Here is a 27,969-nt window from a genome sequence, read left to right as displayed (position 1 = left end):
CGTAAGTGACGCACAGTGTCGAGGCTTACAGACTTTCGGAGTTGACACGTGCTCCTCGCAAGCAAAAATAGCTTACAAAATTAGCGCTAGGGCATGCAGAAAGAAATAATCAACCCGCAATAATCAAAGGCATGTCACAGAAACACGTGGCTAGTCACTTCAACTTATAAACAATAACATTAAACACAAAAGAGTAGACGGGGCATAGGTGATACAGTACACAAGTATTCTACGAATTGACACGTGTTGTGCTCGAGCCATGCACCTTCGAGATGAAAAGGGAGTAAAGGAGAAAAACAAGCTTGTTCAAACATACTAAACAGTACTGCATAAATAGCGCATAAAATAAGGCACAACAAACGGCAATCACCAACACGTGTTGCGTTCGTTGTGTCACTATATAATGTAGTCGTGTGATGTTAGTCACACCGGTCGTCGAAAAAAGTGTTCTGCCTAAAACGCATGAGCATCAGAATCCTTAAAGACGATCACGTTTCCGTGAACAGAATTATCGCTACTTTGAGAGAAAATATATTTTCCCGTCAATCCATGCGCGAAGCACTGCGCCACAGAAAAATTACAAGCCATTATTGAAAATAGCGCTGAGAGACACGGATAGAAGGAGGACACGCTCAGACACACGCGCGCTGTTTTTGACAATGCAATACCAACTAGCCATTTTACTTTACACTTTATTACAAACCAGAAAACCATCACGCTGCGCAGGAGCGACTGACTTTCACCGAGCTTATACAGGGTGTTTCACCTGAGACTTTACACAATTTTTAAAAATAGGCATTTTGAGTTAGAAGTACGCTTTCTTAACTAGCAGGATGGTTAACTAATATTGAATAGTTAACTTTTTAACTTCTCTTGTTAGGCTCCTCAATAATTATTGAGAGTCGTGTAGCCTCCGTAAGTAAACCCACGCCAGTTTTTACAATTTCGAAAGCGCGGTTACCGTCAGCTCTGGGGCCCAACAACTTTTGGCTATTTCGACGATTTACGTGCACTGAGGAGGTTGCTTTGCCTGCAAGCTTCTCGAAAGCGCATGTATTTTGGCGCGATGTAGCCATAATAATTTGTTTTCTGTTCTTCATCTCTCTTTGTTTCTCTGCTTTTGAGCCATCGATTTTCCAGTCGCTTTTTGCTAACTTCGACCGCAGGTTCATTCGCAAGAGCATTGTGGTCTGTAAAACCTAGGGATTCAGGGAGAGTGACTGTGCCAGCATCGACGTCCGGATAGGTACCGTCAGGTTCGAATATGAGACGTTCAATTGTGTCTAGAGATTTACTACACACTGCGCATGTGTCATCTTCTTAGATACATTTCTTTTTGTAGCTAGCGGCGCGTTCTAAGGCGCCCTGATCTAGATTCAAAGAGTAGGGCACTGCCTCTTGAGTTATCATAGAACGATTCCTTCCTGATCTGCCTTTTCTAATTTCGATATAGTTCTACGCTATATATGCTTCTTTTCCATTGAATTAATCCAGTTTTTAACTCCCGAGTTTTTTAGCTGTCGTTTAAAGCTCTTTATTCTATATCCTTGCGTCCTGCATACTTACTGGTTAGCTTCCTCCGCATTCGCATTGACGCCCCGCTGTTCCCCTATGCCCCTAATCGATAGGGTCACCCTATCCTAAAAGTCCCTAATGTTTGTCCGAGTGAGCAGTCACACATCATCCGGAACAAGCAATGACACGTCAAGGAGCCGACTGCTGCACCCACAACCAGCGCTAATTTGTGCCGATGACGCTTGCGTTGCAAAGATCACATGCAACGCGGGACACGCTCTCCTTTCCGGCACGAATAATCGCTCGCTTTATTTACTGCTATGTCTTCGTTTAATTGTGCGTGTCCAGTGCGTCAGAAGACACGCGAACGGCTTGACTCTGCGAACTGGATTCCTTGGTATGTATTATTGGAAACGGTAAGTCGTGAAAGATGCGTGCGCGCCACTTGGCCTCAGCTGCAGCGTGTAACCTAAATTTAGGCGCCCTCGCTCGAGGGGAACCAGACGAGCAGCTCATAAACAATTGATACTTGAAGCCACCCCACATGGGCCCAGTGCGTGATAGAGCGCAGAGCTATGCTTGCGTAATTCATTCTCGCCTTCGGTCTCCATTTAGAGCTTGATAGGCGCTATATAGCTCACGGAAATCGAAAATTTGAGTTATGCGAAGCCTTGTGTTGCTGCAGTGAATGAAGCCCGCCAAAATTCATGGTGCTTTTCTACCCATGACCTGCAGGAGCGCGAATATAGTTTGCTCCGCATTTATACAGAAACACATCACATGGTGCTTGCCGTGCGAAGAAGTTTGTCTGTTGTATTTGTGTGTTTTTTGTCATTTATTTCTTTTCAGCCGTCCGGCCCGCTTTCAAAACATTTCAAGTGCAATCTTGAAGAGCTTCGTGTGAGATGCATGCTATAGATAGTGCAGTAGCAACAGCTTTCCTGACGCTTCTGATGTCAAGTTCTGAGGTACTTCCAGGCTGCATCTGCTCACGTGCGCTGCGAGTAAGCTGAGTTGCTGTGCCGTCAAACACTAGCTGGCAAGCACGCAAGGTGATCTTGGTGCATGGAGGAAAAAAAACTGAGGTGGGAGCGTCCGGCGACAACCTTGAAGCCTAGTCTTAACAAGTAAAGATATAGTACAAAAAGAGAGTTTGTCCCCCCGTGATCACGCCACGTGATAGCGTGCGGTAAAATATAGCCCCGCTGCGCGCGCGCATGCGCGGATTAGCGCGGCAGACTGACTCTAGATCAATCTCCTTTCTGCAGACCACGCTGTAGACGCTCCGCGTCGCAAGCCGCGCATACGTGCGCACTAAAACATACCAGAATCAAAATATAAAGGACTGACTGGGAGAGCGAAAAACTGAGGGAGAAATCGGCTTCATAAACACTCGTCTTGCGAACGCTGGCATCGTGACGTCATGCTCCCTCCTTAATTTTTATGTATATATTCCAAGTACAGCTCACCAAGATAATCTTGCGTGCTATGTTTGGTTTATTGGTTTATTGGGGTTTATCGTCCCGAAGCAACTCAGGCTATGAGGGACGCCGTAGTGAAGAGCTCCGGAAATTTCGACCACCTGGGGTACTTTAACGTGCTGTGACATCGCACAGTACACGCGTCTTTCGGGTCAGCAGCCGAGTGCCGTAACCACTGCAGGCTGGTAGTGGACTCTAATGAGGTTTCTCATGAACAAATTATGCTCCTTCATGCCTGATAGGGAAGGCGTGATTCCAATTAGATTGGAGCAGTTAGCGTGCTCCGTTTACCTGTGCACACAGAGAGCAGACCACGAAGGCGTAGTTTCAACACTAAGGAGTCAGCTGTTTCATTTCTTTCTGACGAATAAATTCATCTGTTCACTCATACATGCGAATATAGAGCACTTTCGGCACGGCACCTACGTTCTGTTATTACTTGGGTTGTTCTGCATGCTCCATATGTGAACATAATTATAATAGTCTTCGGAAAAGAAGTAGAACTGCAGCCTCTTCTGCTCTCGCCGCGTGAAGCATCACGTGCGTCTTCAATCTCCCCCTCCATTTGTATTGGAACCCGTCGGTTGATACGCTGCAGAGGCTGCTGCCCCGTTTTCAACGACTGGACCCTTGCAGTCGAAAATGTGCAAGCACTCTTGAAATGGAAGAAGGAGTGTATGATCGATCTACCGTGAGAATTACACGTGCTCCAAAAATGACAGTTTCGCATCGTGTTTCTTATACCTATAGATAAGCGATGCCAGTCAGTTCCCATCCAACAGACTATACGAACGGGCCATCCGTCTTTGTGGAGCAATTTTCAACATACTACGAGACCATTGCCATCAGCGGATATAATCTAAGGGGGAAGGTGGAAGGAGGAGGAGCGACTCCTTAGCCTTAACTTTTTTTTTTCTGTCCTTAGCTTTCGGCGGAAAAAGTTCGGTATATGCATTACGCATGTAAAACCGCTGTCCGACGCGCATTTTTCAATAATACTTGCCGTAGGGCTGGTTGGCTTATATTTGTTCTTTAGAAACAAGTGTAGCGTGCGACAGGCGACAACAGAGAGAGAGTCAGGACAGCGCTTGAGGTCCCGTCCCTCTTTCTCTTGTCGCTGTTGCGCTCTATGTGTATGTTCCTAAAGGAGCCGTTTTCATAAATGAGACCCCCATTGCTAATCTGTCGCAAATATATGCGTTTTGGAACGATATGCGCACCGTATTCATCACCAGGACCATTGCTGTAGCTCAGTGGTTATAGCGCTCGGCTGCTCACCAAAAAGATGCGGGTTCGATCCCGGCCTCGGCGGTCGCATTTCGATGGAGGAGAAATACTAGAGGCTCGTGTACTGTGTGTTGTCAGTGCGCGTTAAAGAACCCCAGCTGGTCGAAATTTCCGGAGCCCTTCACTACTGCGTCCCTCATAGCCTGAGTCGCTTTAGGACGTTAAACCCCATAAACAAAACCGTTGTCGCCTTCATTACCATCATGGAGGAAGGAAATCTGAGGAGAGGTCCCGTGTATTCCAGATGCATTACGTAAAAGCGGGCTTTCGCATTACTCCAGTGCGGTGGCCGCGGTGCCCTCTAACGTATTTGTTTCGCAGAGTCTAATAAAGGCCAGCATATTTGCACTAACGCGCAAGTGCTGCGCGGGAGGCGGTAATGTACGCAGCGAAATAACTGCGATAAATAAGGAAAATAATGTAACCGATTTGGTAAAAGTTCTTTAATGCAGCCTCCCATTTCCATATTGTTTATAATGTCATGAGCGAGAACAGAGCACTTCCTGTAAAAGAACGACTGCTTGCAGGATTCTTTTTTGCTTTTATTTTTGTTTTTGCTGCGAAAAGAGGCATCACATGTAACCTTAGTTATGAAACTTTTGTTGAATTACCTGATTTCTGGCTAAATTTCAGTTTAAAAATATCACCCGATTTTTACCCAGCGAATACTTAAAGAAAGAAAAGACACTGAAGAGGAATCTCCTCCAAACACGGTCGCGTGGAGAGGAGGACTGTGGTACTCTGGAAAGCGTACTGGGTGCGGAGCTGCAAGCTCGGATTGTGCTGTGGGCAGGGCGCCACTGCGTTCGGCCTCGCCGGGCCTATGCCGTCAATCCTGAGCATTGGCAGCAGCTCCTTCAATCCCGATGGTACACGTGGTTCTTGAGTTGTGCAATAGCAATGCATGGGGAGGTACTGATGTGGTTCTCCAAGCGCTGCCTTTCATGTTCGCGCTTCCTTCGGCACAATCTTCTGTGAGCTTCGGCTAAGATTTTAGAACAATAGTTTCCGAATGGGTTACTGTCCCTTGCAAAAACTTTAGGCCTTGAGTTTTTAGCATTGGGGTGTAAAAAGCGCGTATTTAAAAAAAAAGTGTGTTATAAATCAGTAAATGTGTTTCCATAGAGGCCGATGCAGGCGGGGGTGGATTCAGACAAGGGCAAAAGCCTACCCCCCCTCCCCCCCACTTCGGCCACCCGCGAGTAATTTACTATTGAGAAACGGCATCTGCCATTAAAGTAAAAAAAAATAAATGTAGAGAATAATGCATGCTGGAATGAGGGCAGACACCTCTGGAAGGTGTTCATAAAACCGCTCCTGGATGAAGGTATTATACCTGTGATGAAGGGCCCGAGGAGTGGCTTCTGGTGATGTGATCTTTGCCGACGACGATATGTAAAGAAACATGATAGACATGCAGGGTGTATATGTCACCCGTTTATAGTCTACCCACAGTCGTGCTTTGAAAACATGTTGGCCCGTTTTCAGGCGTCACCCTGATAGCACACGCGGCTGCCTACTAAGTGTCTTTCTGTTGCTTCGTTGCAAAATATATGGGCCTTGGTTTTGGAGTATACCTGCAGGGGCAGTTCCTCGCATAAAGAAATCGTTCTCCGCAATAATCCCGATACAGGTTTTCACCGTGACAGCTCCTATCGGTCTGTCTACACTATGTGTTATGGGAGTGTCCGCAGAATAACGCTGTCTCGTAAGGCTTGTTCAAAAGCTCTCACTTGCTCTACTTCAGTCTCTAACATTTTCACGATCCTACTCACTGAACGCGGAAACAACTTACGGCAGGTTTGCAGCAAGGTTACGCTCGCTCGAGCGCAATACACCGCTACAAACCGCTCAAGCAGCAAAGCTTGCTTCGTATACTTCAGGGTGATGTACCCTGAAAAGCTCACGCCCGCAGCGGCATGCAGAAGTTCAGTGTTCAAAAATGCACACACTACGCGCCGTCTTGCTTAGTGGACGCGTTCCAGAGCGATTCTCTCGGGTATCGCTTGCGCACGATGACTCCAGAGACGCCAGATCCGACCACGCAGACTGCCGCTGCGATGCCGAGGTACTGGTACGTCAGCCTTCCTCCGACTTTTTCAAAACTTACTCCACCAACGAAGTTCCCAACGACGACACCTACAAGTGAGAAAAAGAGAAGTTACGTACAAGATCATTTTGCCATGAGTTATCGGTGTACTTTCTTGTAAAGAAAGAATGAAAACCTCCATTAAAAGTGAATTTTGTTAAGCTATATGAACTTTAATCCAACTGAAGTATTGATGCTCTTAACGCGGGTTGTCGATGAGTCATCCAAGGTCTTCTACTTAGAGCTTGGTGTTCCTTTCTTTTCGAAAAGCAAGCAATTAGTTTTGAAGATTTCCGAAGCTACATTGCAGTCTTCATGCTCAAGTATCGTCACTGCCAGCCGGGTCAAATACACTATGAAACGAGGATCCTTTCCGTTTATCGGCAATCAGCCTTACCTTGTGGCTGCTTCTGCCGTCATGCTCCGCGAAATTTTGTAATCTCCTAACTTCACTCTTTGCCTCCTTCGAATACATTTTCTTTTACTTTGTTACCCCAAAATAGATTCTGTTTTCTGGTCTGCGCGTATACATGTCCTACCCAAGTTCTTTTGACCCTCTGGACGTCAGTTTCAATTCTAACGGAAAGTTTTGAACAACTTATAAGTAATGCGAACGGCAGAGCAAGCTTCCTGAAGCTGTAGGTGTCAATTTTTTTCTTTACATCTCTGGTCTGGGTGTCTCAAATTTACCAACATAGTAAATGGTCCGCACACCTTCTTACGACAGACTAACTGGTGGTTTCATTGCCACTTGTAGTGATCAAAACTTGACATTGTCATCAGCGCTGTCAAAATTCATTTACTATCGAGTTTCGATATTAGAGTCGCTGTACGTAATTAAAAAAAAAAAACTGGCGCTAGGTAACATTTATACAAAGCGCACGTGCCCCGTGCCCGCCACAAGTTATCCCGCAGAAAGTGGGTTAGAGTAAAACTATACCAACCAACTCCCTCGAAGCAGGCGTTGAGGTAACACAGCACAGAAGCCGCAGTCCCCTGCCGAGCGTTTTCTCTGGCGAAGACTGTCATTGAAGCGAATGCCAGGGGAAACGCTGCACCGCCGACGACGTCGACGAGAAGCGCGTACCAGGGGTTGCCCAGGAAGGAGTACGCGACTAGCTTTATGGCAGACGCGGCGAAGGACAGACTGTACGACCAGAAGTATCCAATTCGTCCCAGAATCCTGTGCGCCACAAACAGGAGCGGCAGTTCTGCCAGCAGTGTCATGACGCTGTAGCTCAGTCCGATAACCAGCTTCGGAGCTCCGATGTCCTCCAGGAACCAGGCGTTGTACGAGGCGTGGACGCCGAAGAACACACCCGTGAAGCACGTCCACACGGTGAAGACCACGACCTCGCAGCCACCGAAGACGGTCTTGATGTCCTTAAAGAAGCTTGTGGATTGCTCGCCCATTCTGAGGCGCGGCATGCGGTGTAGAAGAATCATGTCCATCACGATAAGCACGGCGAAGACGTAGAACCCTGGCGTGTAACCGGCTTGATTGTTCGTGGCTGTATTGGCCGCGTCGATCGCGATGCCAGCGATGGGGCTAACGATACCCCAGCTTATGGTTCCCCAAATCCGCTGCTTGCCGAAGGTGTTCGCCCTGTCGCCCAGCATTTCGCAGGTGGCAACGTCCGACATCACGAACGCACTGGCACCACTTATGAACGAGATGGCGACAAATATGACGTAGACGGCGAAGTTTACCGAGTTTCTTTCCGCGCCGTAGCACATACAGGTGAACCGGCACACTTCGGCGCTAACGTCAGGACCCGTCGCATTGTTCTCTTCAAAGACTGAGCACAGGTCGTCGGTTGGAACAGCCGAGATATTACCGTAAACGGCGACTTCAAATTCCCTGGACGCATTGTGAGCACAAGAATCGACGCTGCACACTTGAGGTGCGAGGTCGGTGCAGTTAAGGAAAGGGTTCTCGAATGTCCGGTTTTGCGCGGGGCAGCCAAGGAGCCCCTGCGGTGGACGCGGCGAGTTCTCCACGCTTTTGCTGAAGAACACCATGCCGTTGGATACAAGCAGAGATAAGTTTAGAATGAGCAGTATGGCGGTGACATTCTGCGTCCTGTCAGCGACGTAACCACAGATGACCTTCACGATGATAGCAACGATGGGTATCAAGGCGAATATGTAGGCGATATTCGATTCCGGTATGCCATTGCGTCGACCGACGGCGGCGAGATAGGGAAGTACGCTGGCTTGAGCTGCGCAATACACATGAAGGAAGGGCGTCTGAGAAGTTAAGCATTTAAAGTTGACACAAAGCGCTAAAGCTCGATCATTCAGGAACATTGACACACGAGAAAACAGCAGTAGTTTTTAAAATTAAGCTTAAAATACTTGATTAGCGACTGCAGACAAGATTTTTCGCCCCTATAACTTCAGTGAAAACAGATGCGAAGAATAGAGCAACAATTTTCATTCCTTTTGGACATTTAGCTGTCGACTAAACGCCGCAGACTTGAGCTGCCGTCTGAAGGCGACGTGTAGGCTTTTTTTTCCTTCTCTGATCACGAGGGAACGCGTAAGAAAAACATTTAATGCACAGAACAAAATCGAGGTTAGATGAGTGGGATCTAAGGACATGGTTCATAGCGTAGCACTAAGCTCTCCTTCTCTTACTCTGTTTCGCTTTCAAATTTACCTCGATATTCGTACCATCTTTGCAAAAAGCAACCAGACAACGGGGTTTCCCTCTCAGCTGCACATTAGAATCTATACGGTAGCCCTTAATACGAAAAGGTCTTGAAAGCTTTAAGCACCGCTAATGTTTCTTTATTGGTTCCGCACATGGTGGAGAGAGGAGCAACGTCTGTGACGTTATTTAACACTATATTCTCGGGCTTTTACTGGAGACCTGCCGAGGTGAAAGAATTTCATTGTATATACTTTGACTTGTGTACGCCGCTCGAAAATGTATTCACCGAGAAAATATCTGCCAAAACGTGCTGTGGAGCTCTGTGGGACAGCGCCTGATCTGCTGTGGTGGTCATATCTACCTAGACTGTTGGCCGGGCTTTCGCAGATTCTCTCCACTCATTAAATGAAGAGGAGTAAGTGACACATCCTATGCCTGCCGACATTTGTCACCTTACACTGAAAAAAAAAAGGGGGCAGTACGCACATTATATGCTATCATAGTCTCTGCAGAACTGCAAAATTATGCCCATGCTCAGTCATCAGACATGTAAGAATGTGTACACAAAATGAAATAAAAAACAATTTATATAGGGATTTTCAGGTTACATTGCCAATCAAGAGAGCATACTTTGTATCCTCGCCAGAACCGAGCAAAAGTTCTGTTTGTCAGCTTTAATCCAAATAAATTTATGAAGTCTGGGAGTAACAATGAATGCACACAAAAACTTTTGCAGCCGTAGGTCCAACCGTTCTTCCTCTGAGTTTAATTTGTATTCTCTGCTACGGGTCCCTGTTCCTTCGGAAACATGCAATGGCATCTCGAAAGTTTTTATAAATAAAAATTACAAATAATATCATGGTAAAGCACGAGCAGCTGGGAAATTTCCGGCGGCTGGGTGCAGAAAGCTGATTTAGACAAAGCAATCAACTTCCAATGTTATTCAGAGCGCCCCTATTGGTACGCAGTTCTTCAGGGTCTCTCTCTCTACATGGGTGTGCTGTGACTTGTACCAAGTCCAGGAATTTTGGACAGCAATTTTAATTGTGAGCCAGCTGCAGAATATTGTAACGTACTGTTATGAAAGTATTAAAGGCAATGGTTCAATCTTCAGATGCGTAGAAAAATCTTTCTTTTAAAGTTTGTCCATCGCTCGCGACGAGTAGTTAAGGATAAAAAACCAATAGGAAACGTTTTTGACGACAGCGAGAGCATTAACATGAAAAAAAAAAATGCAAGCCTGCCGAGGGGAGGTCTGCGGATATTAAGAGTGTTATAGTGGAATCTTACGATATAGGAAAAAAATTCCATTTATAAACAACTTTGAAAAATGCGCTTGTCCATAATTTGTGGGCGTGAACACTTGGACTGCAGGAGTAATACCTTTCTTTTTAATTCAGTAAAAGACAAATGTCTATTTTAATGCACGCTAGTTGGAAGAGGACTTGCACCAGTATGTCGCAAACGTGCGCATCTGATGTGAAAGCGACGTATTGACAAAACGTTGGTGTTGTGCAGCGGTGTTAATACAATCACCAGCACTGCAAAAACAAGAATTTACAACAACGAGAATCCCACATCTGGCAGCAATGGGTCCCTCGCTGGATAGTGGAGCTGTCTATGCTACTCGCTAACAGGGACCCTGTCAGTCTCTTCTGAACTTTATTAGATCAGCGAGGCTCTTTCCATGTATATAACTATCCCTTCTTTGTGCGTTGAGGCAATAAAAGCTGCTTTAAAAAAGACACTTCAAATAATTATTTTACAGGGCCTGTCCCCAAAGCACGAAGCCCTTTAATACCGTGACAGCATGCTGTAGCGCAGTCGGCAAAGAGGACGGCAGTCAACGAGTTTGCAAGCCGCGTAAAGCGGCACCCCAACCCTTGCCTGCATCTACCCGTAGATAGCACTTCCTCCTTCGTTTCATAACTAGACGGAGCACCACAGAGATACTTCGCCCGTAAGAAGGCCAACGTGGTGCGGGAGGCGTCAAGAGCTGCAACTCATGGGTTCTCGGAAATCTGGCATTTCGCGGAGATAAGACAACGGTTTATGGTCAGGAGATGTAGACATAGCTGTCAAATAGCACAACTCAACGGAGCACCTAATGACTACCTTGCATTTTTTTTTTTTTTGCATGCAGGACTGCACAGCGTGACCCTTATAAAGAAACTATGAGACTTCTAATTTCGAACGACTGTAATCCATTACACAATGGGGAGGACACCATGCAGCTTATTAGCCCTAAGAGTGCGTGCCGTCATTTTCAAAGTGGCCCATTTTGCAACGCATAATCTTTTTGTTCTCTCTTTTTTACGTCGAGCAAATAAATAGAAAGAGCACTGGTGCTATAACCGACAACTCCGCTGCTTTTATTTAAGTATTCTGGGCTGACATGATGACAGCATTCCATTATTTTCTTTTTTTCGCTCTTTGTGGTTGGCTAAGCGACGCCGATCACCTAGTTCCCTCTTCATCATCGGTTCAAACCCAGGTCGCTTAAACATAGCCAGAAAAAAAAAAATGCGCCATTACGCCTGCCGAGCATCTTGTTCTTATTTAACCTCATCGAATTCTCAGAAGTGTTCAAAGGCTTTGAGGAGCCGACAGAGGCGTCAAGTTGATACAGCGGAAACTAGGGCATTCATATTATAATTATTTCATGCCGATTCTGTTTAATTTCGATTCCTGTCCCTTTTCGTATTTGTCTTAAGCGACGCCACGCCTCCTGTATCACCGGCATCCGCGAAAGAGGTAAATGGGAAAATGATATATAATGCAAAGAAAATAATTGTTGCAGCATTATGGCGTCTTTTTTTTTACCAAAGCAACACGGGTTGACGGTAATGGTGGTGTCCGCGCCGTCCGTGTATGGCAGTTAAAGAAACCCCGAAACACGCTTTTTTGACGGGCCATTTAGTTTGTACCGAGCCCTTCCCTCGTTCTCTCGGCACTGCCGGCGCACAAAACACTACACGACCAGGGCTGCTGCAGCATATGGACAAAGCGAATAAGTACCATTCATCAGCCAATAGAGGCATTTGCTTTTCAGTGACGCAACAGAGGTAAGCCCGCTGAAACAGAATCCGTAATGGTCAACAAGCGATACGGACTAAATAATGGGCCTGGTAGCCAGTTCCAGGTGCGCCAACACATTCGCGGTTTACGGATAGCTACATCATTCAAAAGCTTGCGCATGGCATGCTTACCTGCTACGTAGAGGAAGTAGTGAGCTTTTATGGGCAGGAGACTTCGATTGATAGACGAAAACATGATTCGCACTTTGCCCGCAGTGTACGTATTCGTTGATTGGCCGGTCTTTAAAGGCGTTGAAGGCGATGGACTGGCTTGAGGACTTTTTGATTCCTGGAAAGAGATTGAACAATGTTGGGGAGTAACGAGAGCAACTGCAAAATCTTGGTGTGAGCCGCACACGCATGCATAGACATACAAAGCAGATAAAACTTAGCAATTATCTTTTAGTTAATGGCACGACCACACTGTTAAGAAAATTCCAGAGGACCAGCCGAAACCCAAACTCCCACACACATTGTGCTCCCGTTGCTCTCAACGAAAGCCCGACATAGAGCCCCTCGTGTAGCACTGCCCGGCCTTGCCACGGCATGCAGACGACACCGGCCCCCACACGTCCACTGCCACGATGTGTGGATCCAACCGTGACAAGATCCTTCGGCCACTATCAAAAGCTTGTGGAACTTCGCCCGTGAATGCAAGCTCCACCTCGTAACATAGTGTGCAGTGAAGTGCAATGTGCCTTATTATGCAGTGCTCCCAAAATAGACCCTTTTCCCTATCCCCTACTACCCTTACCCACACTCATGGGCTTCGGGCCCTTCTTCAAAAATAAATAAATTCATTCATTCATTCATTGTTCGAAATAAAGAAGCGGGCATTCATCTGTACCTTATTGCGGCAATCATCGTAACTTTCGCGCGTTGCAACCGCGTCTCCTGAGTTGCCATCTTATAGGAGGCGCAACAACAGATTCCAACCTTAACGAAACATTTGAAAGCAGTAAAAGACCGTAAGTGCACTTGATAACCTAGTACCTACCATACTCAACACACGGACGGACTCAAAATCCTGTCTAGAAACAGTTTCACAATCACCAGAGAAATTATCGAAGCAAAGCAAAAAGCGCTTGTATGTGACTCGAGCGTTAGCAGGCCATCCATTCTTCCCTTAAAAAGAAAAAAAAAAGATCGCATTCCTGAATATGCGCAGATTAAGAGCGATTAAGGTTCTCGAGGTTCCAATCATATCCGTTTTTGTATAATTGTATGTCAACGCAAACTAAGCAACGAAAGGGTGAGCTTCAGAGTTCTTTGCAAACGTTTCGGCAAGAAGACTGGTCTTTATGTGGGGCAAAGTGCTCACCATTGGATGGGTTTACATCGGGCCTTCACTCTGAAGAGGAAGAGCAAAAACTGTTACTCGCACAACACATCCTGAAAATGGAGAAATCTATGTTAGGTTTTACCTATAGTTTTGTTCGAAAGTTCGTGTTGACGTACTGAGAATCAAGCAAATCGCAAATTTTTTCGATAGGTACGAAGCACAAGGCCAACAGTTGTAATAAAAGAGCAGAAAAAGTTGCGAAGAAGAGAAGAAAATCAAAATTATAGCGAAGCTAGGCTACACGCAAAACCTGGCTGTACAACTAACGTGTTTGTAGTGGGTCATGGAACAAAACAGTAACGCGTTGTGATTCGATAATGTTTTTTCCATGCAAACAGGCGCACAAGGGTCGCGTTGGTACCTATGCATTCAGCTTCGAGGGCATTCACCGCAAACTGGGTACTGCGTTTATTTTCGAAGGGAATCTCATTTTCCCCTTGCACTGTATCATTTTGGACCGGGGTTCGGGGCAAAGCGCGACATTTTGAAATTATGAATATCACAAAATTTTTCCGTGGTCCGCTTCAACTGGTTCTTTCACATCACTGAGCGCGATGCCAGGATTTCAGGGTAGCAAATAATCCTGAAAAATTTGTTCGTTGATATTTATAAAAAAATAAAAATAAGGCAATGTTTTGCTAATTTCTGTCGCGTTTTACCCCGCTCTTCCCTAAACGGGGCTGTGTTCGATGAAAATGACAAATTATATGGGCGGTGTGGCTGTGGACACCGGGCGATCGCACAGGGTGTGGCAAGCTGCAAAAGACCACAGGCACGCGTCCATATGCAAATACGAGGTTGGAAGATTGAATTTAAAAGATGGGATTTTCGAAGATATTATACTTCACTAAATCCTTGACCTAATGAAACCCGATTTTTCTAATTTCTTGATTTAACGAGCCTACTATGATCCGGTCTGAAGTTGCCGTATAAGAGGGCGTTTTATCGATTCAAAGACTGGCCCATTTCCGGTTCACTCAAAAAGCATTTAGGGAAGTCTCTCGGATTCAAAATATGCACCACAGCTTGAAACCATCGCACCTTATGGAAACAAGCGAAGAAGTATATTCGTTCGGAACACGCGGTTGTTTAAAGCCGGATTACACTGTTCTGAAAGTAAAGTTTCAAGAGCGTTCTTAAGGCAAAATGTACCGGCAGATTCTTCTCTCCGCTTTTTTTTTCTTTTCTGTATGTAACATGTACAAAATGTCTCCAGAGATGCTGTTGTTGTCATCAATAATAAAATTAAATTCTCATAACTGTCATTCTTTTCATTGTATCCCGATTAGCATAGATAATTTGATTAAAAATACAATATATATATATATATATATATATATATATATATATATATATATATATATATATGTAGCGCTGGGAGACCTTCGCCATATGCACTTCATAAAATTTCATTTTCGCTTCTTTCTCGAGTGAGTCAGCGGCAGGAAAGCTGCAGGAGGGAGTAGGAAGAAGTGAGGAAAGCAAATTGACAGGTTTTGCTGTGGGAGAAGCAACACTAGTGCGGACAGGGGCTCAGCTATGGTTCTTTCGTCAAAAGGATATCGCCACCGATGTCATCCATTTGGCAACACCGACAACTGAGAAGACTCATTGCCCACAACGACCCGCCACCGTCACCCCCATATATTCACAAACTAGGCGAGTCGTGCTGGCGGAAAACATGATAGCTTCTGGAATTTGATAAAAGAGAGCGAGAAAAGGCGGCGATCGAAAAATTTCAAGTAATAATAAATTTGGTCTTTTTGGTATCAGAGTCCACAGTGGCTTACAGCACTTAGCATGCATGTCTATAGGAGAAGAACGAAAGATAGCATCAGGATTCTTGACGCAGTTACAAAAAAAAAGTAAGTAGTTATAGATTTGTACCGTAACGGGAGTAGCAGTACTACCCCGTTACGTAGGCTAACCACTGAGCATTGCTCATGATCGAAAAAGGATAGCGCTTACCCGTGCAGGCAACTGAAGGCGTCTGGCCGCCGCAATTTGGCAGCGCGCGAAGTGAGCGGTTCAGCTCTGCACTTCCAGTCACTAATTGCTTTACGACCGTGCCATCTTATCAAGCGCCTTGGCTCGTTCATCCGCTGCCGCCTGTAATCACCGAAGTAGGCGCGATAAATGAGGCCTCCACCAAGGAAGGGGCGCAGAACGGGGCGACTTGAGGAACAACGCGAAGCACTGCTTGCCGGGTATCCTGGCACGTGCAAGAGCGATAAGCAGATTGTTCTCGGGGTTTATGTCCTCAAATCCCGTCAGTGTCAGTTCCCGTCCAATGTCTAGTCAAAAGTCGTCCAGCGCTGCTTGCAGTAAGCCAGGCGTTAAATGTCAGTGGCACTCCTTTCGGATGTTCAACTCCAAATACTTCGGCAGCCAGTAGGCAGTGATATTCTCATGCATTTATATTTGAAATTCTCTACCGTACATTGCGAAAACTTGCCGTTTGCCGTCATCATTTCAAGCTACAGTTAAGCAATACTTGTTTCAAGTCTGATGCAATATTGCTTTTACTCTACTTTTTTTACTCCTCTGTATTTTTATTGCTTTATTTGTATCTACGATATTATTTTGGATCATGCTAGTTAGTGTTAATTTTCTAAAACAGCATATTTGTTTACACTGACTTCTTTATGCGTTCTCTAACCATCTCAATTCTATATGATGTTTGCCTATTGTTAGCATTCGTTTTTGGTGTAAGCTTATTTAAATTTATCACCTGCCATGTATTGGTTTAAATGTATTTTTATTTGCTGATTAGGAAGTTTCCCTGTAGGAGGTCCCCCTGAGAGTTTTCCACTTTGGAACCTGCTTATGCTGCATACAGTCGCATTCCCTTTTCATATTTGATTTCTAAAATACATCTAAGATCTCAAGGGGTAGGTTGAGCTGAATGGAAGGCAACTTAATTAGAACAGTAGATGTCATTCCAGCTGTTTCATCTTACTTAGTGCGAGAAGACGACAGTGCTTCGAAAGTGTGCAAGGAGATGATTTTACAGAGACACTGAGGATAGACTGAAGTTGGCCTATGTCGATAGATTATCGCATTCTAACGACCAACAGGGCATGTTTTCATAAGCTTGAAAAACATAAAACTAAATAATTAGCGTTTAATCGCGCTGCGCCTTGATTACCCCCTGCAGGAATGCATGCGTGCTGTACAATGTTTCCAACTGATGCGGACACGAAGAACGACTCAAGGAAGGCTGTCACGAAATAAATCTTCAAGCACTTGTTTCGTTACGTCACTTGTAGGCATCCAGTGTGCTTAGAAACATTGCCTGTTATCAGCGCCTCGGCGCATGCATTTGTTTTTAACTTTATGCACGTGACGAGCCAACCACACAAAAACTATCACACTCGAAGAGAGAAACGCGTTCACAACAAGCACGTGCGAGCGCGAACAAGATCACGCGCGAAAGAAGCTGCAAACGGGTGCTAGTGCGGAACAGAAAAGGCGTCACAAAGAAAGACACTCTGCTTGTTCTAAAAGCATCAAAAGCTGCAACGTTTTCAAAGAGTCCCTCTTTGATCATCTCATGAGGATGTTGTGCATTCACGAGCGGATAAAATTTACCTCTAGCACGGCGTACTTTATACATACGAGGTCTGTTAGAAAAGTATCCGACCTTTGGCCGTAGAAAAGAAACTTGCATAACTGGAGCGTTCCAAACCTAGTCACCTTCAAAGTAGTCTACTTGGGACTCCACACACTTCTCCCAGCGGTGCTGCCATTTTGGGAAGTATTCCGAAAAGGCCCCTTTCGGAATGGAGTTTAGCTCAGCTGTCGTTGCAGCCATAATGTTCTTCCTTGTCTGAAATCGCGCTCCTTTCAATGGCCTTTTGATTTTGCGAACCAGCCAGAAATCGCAGGGGCCATATCAGGAGAGTAAAGAGTCTGTTGAAATACAGGAGTCTGGTTTTTGCACCAAAAAAGTCTGAATCAAGTGCGAGGCATGTGCAGGAGCATTGTCGTGATCGATGCGCCACTTTCCTGTTGACCTCAGCTCCGGGTTCTTGCGCCGCACAGCATCACGTAGGAAACAAAGGACATCCCTGTAGCACTCTTTGGTCATTGTTTGACCCTGTGGAGTGCGTACTCGTGGTCTGCCACACAGACGGTGTCAAAGAAAGCAGTCAGCATCACTTTCACATTGCTGCGCACTTGGCGGGCCTTCTGAAGTCTTCGTGACGTGGAATGCTTCCACTGTGACGACTGGGATCTGGTTTCCGGGTCGTACCTGTACACCCAAGACTCGTCACCAGTTATTATGATGTTGATGAAGTCGGGGTCACTGTTTGCGGAATCCAGCATGTCCTGTGAGACTTCAACACGAAGCTGCTTTTGCTCCACCGTGAGCAGCTTCGGCACGAATTTCGCCGCAACTCTCTCCATGGCCAAATCTTCGGTGATAATGGAATGTGCGGAAAAATTTCTCATGTCCACCTCTTCCTCGATTTCTCGGATAGTCACGCGACGGTCCCGCATCACCACAGCGTTCAGTTCGGCAATGACCTGGTCATTTCAGCATGTTGATGGCCGATTGGAGCGTGGCTCGCTCTCCACCGATGTGCGGCCATCTTTAAATCAATTGTACCACTGCTTAATCTCTGTGCTGCTCATAGCATCGTCACCGAAAGCCGTCTGAATATTCCGAATGGTTTCCACTTGGCTGTCGCCCAGTTTATGGCAAAATTAGTTGCAGTAGCGCTGCTCCTGTCACTCCGCCATTTTCGTTGCAATAAAAAACCGACGAGAGCACTGCGCACCGCCTCACTCAAATGCTGCGTCCCAGCGACTGACGCTATCGGCAGGCGGGAAAAAATTCGTGCATGCGCACGAAGGTTCAAGGTCACGTGATGCAAGCGCGCTTGTTTCATATCCATCAGGTGTTCGCAAAAAAAAAAATAAAGTCGGATACTTTTCTAACAGACCTCGTATTTTCGCTTTCCTCCATGTGCCTCGCTGCGTATGAAATTAGCGCCATATTACAGCAACGCTGTCATTGTTATTGTCGCACTAATTGCAAACTAACTAAACATCTGTGATTTGCATGCCGGATGACAAGTGGGTATTGGGGGTATCTGTTCCTGCAGCAATCGTTTTGGGTGAACGTGGATGCTGCGACGCGTTTATTCTTATTTTTTTTTCATCTATTTATTTCAGCTCCCTTCTGTCTGCACGCGGCTGGGATGTATATATAGTGGCCCAGTTGGAGATAGTCATTTTCTCGTGGGTGGACGGACGGACGGGTGGGCAAAAATCTGCGGACAAAGAGATGTGAAAATGTAATCGTTCAATGCATTCCTCCATTAATAAAAGTGTCGCCATCACTGGCCGATTTTGCAGGTGTACTGCGTGCGACGACACAGATTTTTGGGTGCGGATCCTGAAGGGCACGCTAAAGCGCCATTCTCTTAAAAACAGTGATCACGGAGTCTTTTCCGTTGTAAACGTCATAAGTTTAAACCGAGTCGAGAGAAAATTCGTAAATGCAAACGATGGTAATTTCTGCGTATTTAGCTGTCAAGCAGGTATCAGCAGACACAGAAAGAACCACGGAATTTATTTTTTCTAAGACCAAAAATTAAACTGAATTGTCCTCAGTCTCTCTTTAGTGACTCTTTGCCATAACAAAGCTCATGTTGTCGCTGAACGGAGCCCTTACCGGAGAACAAATTTAGAAAAGGGCAAATTGCTCATGAATATATACAGTAGTGAGCAAAAAGATAAATATCTGAATTTTTCGAGCGTATATTTTTTTTACCGCGAAAAACTTGCGCACGACATCATACATTTCACACAATAACAACCAGTATTTATCAACATATTACATCCCATTTTCTTCCCACAGCAAATAAAATGAAGAACTGCTTTCTGCACTGCTTTAGGGTTTTATGGAGTTTAACGTCCCAAAGGGACTCGGGCTATGAGGGACGTCGTTGTGGAGGGTTGCGGAAAATTTCGACCACCTGGGGTTCTCTAACGTGCGCTGACATCGGACAGTACACGGGCCTCTAGCATTTCGCATCCGTCTAAATGCGAACTCCGCAGCCGGGATGAAACCTGCACGCATTAATTAGTTTCTCTGTAAGCGCCGTTGTAAAAGGCACTGCTTGAAGGTATCGATGATTACGTTGGTCTTTATTACGAAATTATGCATCAGTTTAGATAATGTCTTTTCTCAATAAAGTAATGACGTCCGCACTTCACGCGCAACACTTTTACACTGACAACTGCTTAACACTGTCGAGGCATGGAGTCCAGGAGGCTATCAGTGCATGTCTGGTCCATGTTTCCCCACTCTTGCAGCATATCGTCGAATTTCTCCTTGTCGAAGTTTGCTTTTTGTGCCTGGGACGCCCTACGGAGCCTATCCAAAAGTGTTCAGTTGACTTAATGTCAGTACACCGGCTTGGCCATTCTATAAGCCAATCCTAAAAGTTAATGCAGGTGACAGAAATTATTAGAAATCAAAGGTTGACAGGGTTCTAAAAACATTCGGGCGGAAATTTTGAACCGCAAACATCGTCGGGAACGCTTTTTGTTCAGAGGTTTTGTCCTCGCCTCTATAAATACAAGACTCCAATCCATGGAACAGGGCAGAGCTATTCTTCACAGGACTAGAACCCCGGTGGAACGGAAAGTTTTGGAAGCTAGCCTAACACTACCACGCCCCATTAGGGATCACTTAATGGTTGCACCAATGCTTCCCACTTATGCTTCCCACATATCCTCTTGAGAAGGCGCAAGGCTATAACGGAACAACATCCACCTATGTGGATGCTGCGGCATATCCGGATGGCGGCGAATTTGTGATGGCTGCAATGGGCCACGTATACCACGTGTACTAGTAGCAGCTCCCATTAGGGCAGAAGCCCTCCCACAGCTGATGCCATAGCTGTGGCCTTTGCTATTAAACACCAAGACATACTTACGGCGCACGTTATCGCAGACTCACAGCCAGCTTGCCGCGATTGTACGGCCGGTAGGACCGCGAAAAGAACAGTAGAACTCCTTGCTGCTACCCCTTTAGAAGAGCATCGCCGAATTGCTTGGACAACGGGTCATGCCGGGATATAGCGCAAAGAGGAGGAACCTAGCTCGAGCGCTAATTAACCGAGTGGGTCTTTCCCTTCACCACGTTCCCCCTTCCGTCCACATACAGCGAACGACCAGAAACACTACATCTTAACCGTAGGAAATAGCCTCCACCGCACAAAAAAGCTAAGGACAGCAGATGATGTAACTGGCGTACGGTACAAACTCAATTCTAAACCTAAATAAATACAACAAAATGTATCCTACACAATACCCTGACGCCTGGCCCTCTTGTGACGCAGGTCCCTCACCTTTCCACGTTTCGTGGGGGTGTGCAAACAATCCTTAACCTTTAAAGACGATACCTAAGTCTTACGAGCAGTTAGAGGATCAACTGACTATAGCGTATCCTTAAAAGGTCGTCTAAAGATCATCGACCAGGTTCGTGAAGCAGCTCGGACCACTCGACTCCGGAATGAGTACCCAACCTTCCTGATCGTCAAGTAACACTCAAGACCAGTTTCTCAATAAGTTTAGTCTCTCTCCCTTTCTTCAAGAGTGCAATGGGCCGCGGTGCTGACGCAGTCTTTCCCTCTTTTTTTTTTCTGGATGGCGACAGTTTCAATAATGTCACGATCCAGCCTATCTTTTTTTATTCTGAGGGTCGAGATGCCGCCCAATTTGGTGGCGAGACAAGCTGAGAAGTTGAGATAGAAGAAGGCGAGATAGAAGAAGACAGAAGCATACTCAGCGGAAGGGCAGCTAACAGCGAGATTTTTCTAATTAGAGCATTGCGCTGCTACGTGGGTCCCCTGCAGTTTTCATTATAGACAGGGCCGGTTCACGGACGGTGCACCGCCGACCTTCAACGCATTTGTTTTTCCCTTTCCCTCGTCAACCAACTGCATCAACACAGTTCGATTAACGAACGAGAACGAGTACAGAAATTTAAGCCTGCATCACCTCTAGCCGCCTCTGGCAAGGCCGTCGTTGCTTCGGTGCAAACAATGATGGCGCTTTGGCCCTTGCTGGCTTGCCTCAAAATCTGGATTTCGGCAGAACACCAGTAGCGCACTCTTGCTCCGTACAGAAGTACGAGGTACTTACCTCACGGAAACGACGAGCGGACATGAGTGGGGAGCCGAGACGACCGTGCTGCAGAGACAGTGCTTTGATTGCACGTGCTGCGGAACCAGTCACCAAATCGATAAGACAAAAAGTAAAAGCGACCAATGACCCCTCTGCAAGCAGCTGACTGCAGGCAGCTCAACCCTGAATGAACAGAGCCAGGTTGCCGTGGCCCGCCACTTGCGATCTCTCCCTCGCGCGTGTATTCCCCTCATCGCTGTATACAAACCATCTGTCCCACAGTCCGCACACCGCGAGGTATACAGCGACGACAGGCACGTGCTATAGTCGTTGTCGAAAGCATGCAAACGTCTAAAAAATTCAGGGGGCACTTTGGCTCTCTAAAGTGCTGCAAGGCGAAAGCGTTTCCTGACGCACTGTTTTTTATTTACTTTTTTATTTTTGATATTTTGTTTTTTTATTTTTTATTTTTGCTCCTTTTATTATTTTTATTGTTTTTCATTTTTATTTTCGTATCTTATTTTTGTTTCATTTTTATTTTTGTTTATTTTTATTTTTTCTTTCTTGACTTTATTCCTTTCATTTTATTTATGAAACCCATGCATTCACTAGATGCGCCTTTATTCATGCTCGAACCTTGAGCCTTCGTGGCGGAGTGGTAGCGTCTCCACTTCAAGTGCCAAAGCCCTGGTTCGATTCCAACCCTCGGCTCAGTTTCTTTTTAAGCAGTGACGCCGAAAGGCAGAAAAATCTGCCGACACGACTGCCGACGCGTCTGTCGACACGGCTGCCGACGCGTCTGCTAACGACAGTATGAGGCATTGAAGGCTTTCCCCTTAAAAGTAGCCTGGCGTGTTTGGCCGATCTTACACTATGTCCCCCAACTGAAATGCTTAGCCTTTAGTGCCCCCGCATCAGGCTCTGCCACTGTGGACGCTGTCCGACCATAACAGCAGTCAGTTTCACAGGCGTGGGCAGAAGTTTTATGAGCATGGCATTGTCGGCGAGCTAGTTGGGCCAAGAAGATATGCTTGGTTTGGTTTGGTTTATTAGGGTTTAACGTCCCAAAGCGACTTAGGCTATGAGGGACGCCGTAGTGAAGGGCTCCGGAAATTTCGACCACCTGGGGTTCTTTAGCGTGCACGGACACCGCACAATACACGGGCCTCCAGAATTTCATTTCCATCGAAATTCAGCCGCCGCGGCCGGGATCGAACCCGCGTCTTTCGGGTCAGCAGCCGAGCGCCATAACCACTGAACCACCGCGGCGGGGTCCAAGAAGATATACACAGAACTGCATACGGCCGGACTGCGGAGTGGTAGCGCACGCCATCGCTGCATCCATTCCGACCGTGTCATGCATACGAGTATACCGGGTGGTTCAGCGAACATTTTCAAAAATTCCTGAAAATATTGGGTTCAGTACGGTAAAACAAAGGTGTGGGATCACACTCTCTGCCCGGTGGACACAACATGCTGAAAAACTCATCTAATTATCCAGATAATTAACAAAAACTCACTAATTAACTTTATAATTATCGTAGCTGGATGGTTAGTCCCAATTAGCAGTTTGATGCCGTGAACAAGACGATGTCATATCAGATTTTGAAACGAGGAAAAACTCAATTTCTAGAGCCTACGAGCACGTCACTGCGTACATAAATAGACGCAAGTGGTGTGGCCTACATACGGATGCCTCCTTCGTGGCTCCTCGAGGTTCCTGCGGCTACGCCCTGTACCATACACACCTCCCTGCTCCTGAAACCCACACCAGCGGGCCGTATCTACACCCTCCAGACGCATTGTCTCTCGAGGTCCTCGCCATTGCGCATGCCCTCCAGTCATTTGCCCTCCTTCCCTCTCTCCAAGAGTACACAGTCTATTCAGACTCGCAAGCCGCTATACACCACATACAGAAACGCACCCTGACCCCTTCTCTCTCCAACAGCAGGTCGAATGAGCGGTCTCCGCACTGCAGCCTTCCATCGTTTTCCTCCTCTGGGTCCCTGGGCGTTCAGGGATTGACGGCAATGAGCTGGTCCATCAGCTCGCCCGCGACACACTTTTCCGGGCACCGTTGATCCCCTGGCCCAAGCCCTCGGAGCACGGTGGGAGACTCACCCTTCGCCGCACCATAAAAGAGGTCTACCTTGAGCTCCGCCTCGACAAACGCCTTTACCCTCCCCCTCTTCCATCACTCACGGTGCCGGAGTCTCGCCTTCTTCGGCACATTCAGATGAATGCAGTTATCACCCCGTCACGCCTCTTCCTATATCGCTATCGATCGGACCCTTCCTGTCCCAACTGCCCCTGTATCTATGCGGACCTGGCCCATTGCCCATTCTATTGCCCGGCTGCTCAGCAGTCGGGTTCCTTCCCCCCACCCTCTCTATCCGTCACCACCTGGCTCGACTGGCTTGGCGCTGAAGGGGAAGAAGAACAGCGGCTTCTGGTCGCCCAGGCGGTCGGCATGCTCGGCCTATAAATTATGGTCGAATAAAAGTCTTTTACTACTACTACTACTACTAGAGCCCTGCAGCGCGAAGAAATCCGACGCTTTTTTCGGCACGCGACCGAAACTGAGCGCACATGGAGCGCCGGAAGTATGGCGTAAGCGAAGCGTCCGCTTGTGCCATGTCGTAATGAATGCTTCCCCCAATTAGAAACGCGTGTGTCAACTTTCGTCGCTAGAGAACCTCGGCGCTCAGCTTAGACCGCGGCCGGCGTTATCGACTGCTTCGTCGCTCGGAGTAAGGAAGATTATGGTCATCGTCAGTTACGGGAACGTCGATTTTGAGAGCGGTGATGGGCGCATGTCCAGGCGTTTTTTTTGTATGTGTGTGTGCGCCACTTCTGGTATGGCTGCCCGAGGGGCTCATTTTTTTGTGCCATCATGAATTCATTTACTCACTGGGTTGATAATCTGTTTTCTTATAATGGCAGCGCATCAGGAATCACGCCCGAAAAAGAAAAGCTTTGTCAGCGTGGCAAGGAGAGCTTGCGCGGCAGCGGCGTGTGCTATCGCGCAGTTGTTCTTGCGGTTGTGGTAGCGTGTGTTAGCTTCAGTTCCCCAATAGAGCGCAGTCGTTTGCATTTAAGGTGCTTGTCTTGGAGGTGCGCGTGTTACAAAGCCATTGCAGCGCCAGTGCCTCAGATCACCTGAATGTGTGGAAGTGCCGCCTAGGATTAAAACGACACGCCGCATTGTGTGAATTGTGGGAATGGCCGTGCCGGCGCAACCCCAATACGCCACTGCCGATAAGGTGGACCGAGATCGCTTATGTGAGCGCGCAAATGGACGCGGAGCTGGCATCCAGACTGTATGCTGCCCAACATCCTGGTGGTCGTGTGCCGACTCGTCCCACGTTCGAATCGATATTTAATCGATTTAAGTCTACCGAATCAGGTCATGGTCAGAAAAGGATGGTTTATGGTTTATGGGGTTTAACGTCCCAAAGCGACTAAGGCTATGAGAGACGCCGTAGTGGAGGGCTCCGGAAATTTCGACCACCTGGGGTTCTTTAACGTGCACTGACATCGCACAGTACACGGGCCTCTAGAATTTCTCCTCCAAAGAAATTCCAGCCGCCGCGGCCGGGATCGAACCCGCGTCTTTCGGGTCAGCAGCCGAGCACCATAACCGCTGAGCCACCGCGGCGGCGGTCAGAAAAGGAAGAGACCAGGAAGCGCAACCGATGATTCTGACATTGATGTCCTCGCGTACGTTTCTATCAGGCCAGAAGCAAGTGTCAAGGAAATCGCCTACGCGTACGGAGTCAGCCCGGCATCAGTTTAGAGGTCACTATCAAGACACAGCTACCACCCCGATCATGTGTGTCTTCACCGGGAATTGACACCGAATGACGTTCAGAAACGGCTCGACTTTTGCAACTGGTGCCTAAGTAAGTGTGATGAGGACCTGTAATCCCTGCGCAAAGTGCTTTGTACAGACGAGGCCCAATTTTGCAGGGACTCCAATGTCAACTTGCAAAATGCGCATTATTGGTGCGACAAGAACCCACATTGGCTACGCCAGCACAAGCACCAAGTAAGATGGTCAGCAAATGTTTGGCGCGGCATTTATGACGGCCGTATTGCTGGCCCTTACTTCACCGACGGAAACCTCACCGGGAAAAAGTACACAGACTGCGTCCTAAAAGGCGCCGTCTCTGAATTTGTCTCAGAGTTACCACTGGCCGGGTTGCAAAAGAATGTGGTTTCAGCATGACGGAGCCCCGCCACATTTCTTTTTTCGTTCCGCGGTGCAATTCTTGGAGAACACCTTTCCCAACCTGGGCGGTGGGGGACAAGAGTGCGGCCTCCAAGATCGCCCGATTCGACACCGCTGGATACCTTCCTCTGGGGATACGTTAAGAACGAAGTTTTCAACCAGCGAACCTCGAAGACTTGAAGAAGCGTATCAAGATATCAACTGAAAAAATTCCCCCAGAGAGATGCTCATTTCGCCTGTGAATTCCATCAAAGACCGCATTCTACTGTGCATCGCAATGGACGGCAAGCACTTTGAACACGTGATGTGAAAACGGCTTCTTTTCTTCCCATATACTAGTTCTTTCCTGGAATTTCCACGTGGGTCTGCAACCAACTAAACCCATAAAAGGTACAAATTTCCTTAATTTATGTTTGTTATACAACTAGAAAGGGCTAAACATCTGCGCAGAAAGTTTCCTAATTAAGTACTAGCACTTCTTACAGCACGGGGCGTGTCTGATCCAGCACACGGCAACCGAATTGAGCCAGCCGGTACGGAGCGCCCTAGTGCTAAAATTCCGATGTTTACAGTTAGAATCTTTTCATCTACGAAGTCATTCTGATTTATTGTAGCAGTCAAACCAATACCGCATAAAAGAAATCGATGCTTGACAAATAATACAATGCATATCGATATACCGGCACTATTTAACGTTAAACCGTGCACACTGTCAGACAAGGGTACCTTTATCCCTTTCACGAAGCTAGTGACAAAAATTGAAAAGATTAAAAAAAACTTTTTCCGGAGTTAACCAGACAGGCAGATCGCCAGGTGTGCTTATCGGCGTTCCCAAAATCGACGTTCCCGTAACTGACGATGACTATAATTTTCCTTACTCCGAGCAACGAAGCAGTTGATAACGCCGGCCGCGGTCTGAGCTGAGCGCCGAGTTTCTGTAGCGAGGAAAGTTAGCACACGCGTTTCGAATTGGCCGCTGCACTCATTACGACCCGGCACCAGCGGACGCTTCATTTACGCCATACTTCCGGCGCTGACCTTTCCACAAATTGCAGCGCCGCGCCATCCCCTAGCGGATCCGCGCAAAGCATGATGGGAGAAAGGAGCGGTCACCGCCCGCGTCGTCTGCTGTCAAGCGTGTTGCTGTGTTGTGCCGCCGTTGCCGCCGTGTTCAGGCGTTGTGGGTCTTCTCGTGCGCGTTGTAAATGTTGGAGAGCACTGCTGTGGTGGTTATCTCTTAGTCTTTCTGCAATTATTTGGGGATTTTTTTAGACATTCGACATGTCTGCAGATTAGAATCGCGGTGGCGGTCAAAGTTGCCGCGTGCCCGGCTGTAGTGACAACACGAGAAAGGACATCAACATTTCATACCACGTATTCCCCAAGGACAAGAAGCTGAAGCTAGAATGGGTGCGCAGGATAAATCGGCAAGGTTCGCAAGGGCGATTTACCCTGTGGAAGCCTTCGAAACACCACAAAATATGTGGTACGCATTTCAACTCTAGCGGGCGCAAGGGATACATGGATCGTCTCTCCACGATCTTTCCACACCGAGCGTATGCGGAACGGACGCCTGCTGTGATTACGCAGAGCAATGGGCACATGCGAATCTCCAACTTCGGCTGGTGACCGGGGCAGAGGGCGTCGCGACTAGATACGGCCAGGACGCCACAACCGGCAGCCTGAAGGCCGCCCGCAATGCTGCTGCATAATTTTCGTTTCTTTTTTTTTTTTTTTTTTTGGGGGGGGGGGGGGGGCTTTTATGAATAAAGTTATTCATCACCACCATGGGCACATGAGCGGCGAGGGCTCTGTGTATACATGCATTGGGAGAACGCCGGTCTTTGCGTCTGCTGGTGATCCGTGGCCGCGGAACGCAACATCCGACTGTGTGTCAACCAACTGTGTCATGTTTAGCAAATAGCTCGTGTTCTGCCTAAGGGAGTGCTTGAAGATTATATATTACAGCAGTGAACATTTACCGCGTCAGCATGAAATTTCCGCAGGAGTGCGCCGATGAGGAAAACTGCACTCATACTGTTGTTTACATCGCTGCGTACGAACAGTTAGTACTCGTTTTCATGGCATAAAACGCGATCGGCGCTTTAGTTCTATTAATCAACCTGTTTTCTCTTTTACCGGCTGT

General features: G+C 47.0%; 1 protein-coding gene across 2 annotated transcripts; it reads right to left on the bottom strand.

The window, feature by feature from the left end:
- Nucleotides 1-4,711: 4,711 nt before the first annotated feature.
- On the bottom strand, nucleotides 4,712-15,525 carry LOC149359108 (major facilitator superfamily domain-containing protein 6-like). Of its 2 annotated transcripts, XM_089571328.1 has the most exons (5): nucleotides 15,416-15,480; nucleotides 13,427-13,497; nucleotides 12,238-12,394; nucleotides 7,317-8,594; nucleotides 4,712-6,422 (listed from the first exon to the last, which is right to left on the bottom strand). In XM_089571328.1, exons 2-5 carry the CDS (start codon nucleotides 13,427-13,429, stop codon nucleotides 6,235-6,237), a joined length of 1,626 nt encoding a protein of 541 aa, XP_089427454.1. In that variant the 5' UTR covers nucleotides 13,430-13,497; nucleotides 15,416-15,480; the 3' UTR covers nucleotides 4,712-6,234. The 2 variants fall into 2 exon arrangements, with proteins under 2 accessions (XP_089427454.1, XP_089427455.1); XM_089571329.1 differs by lacking the exon at nucleotides 13,427-13,497 and having other exon boundaries at nucleotides 15,416-15,525.
- Between the last annotated feature and the right edge of the window lie 12,444 nt (nucleotides 15,526-27,969).

The sequence above is a fragment of the Amblyomma mixtum genome, chromosome 2 (assembly GCF_055824585.1).
Source record: "Amblyomma mixtum isolate Tamu chromosome 2, ASM5582458v1, whole genome shotgun sequence".
Taxonomy (NCBI): Eukaryota; Metazoa; Arthropoda; class Arachnida; order Ixodida; family Ixodidae; genus Amblyomma; species Amblyomma mixtum.
Note: the sequence above shows the minus strand (reverse complement) of the source record. Positions and strands in the feature narration are given on the sequence as shown.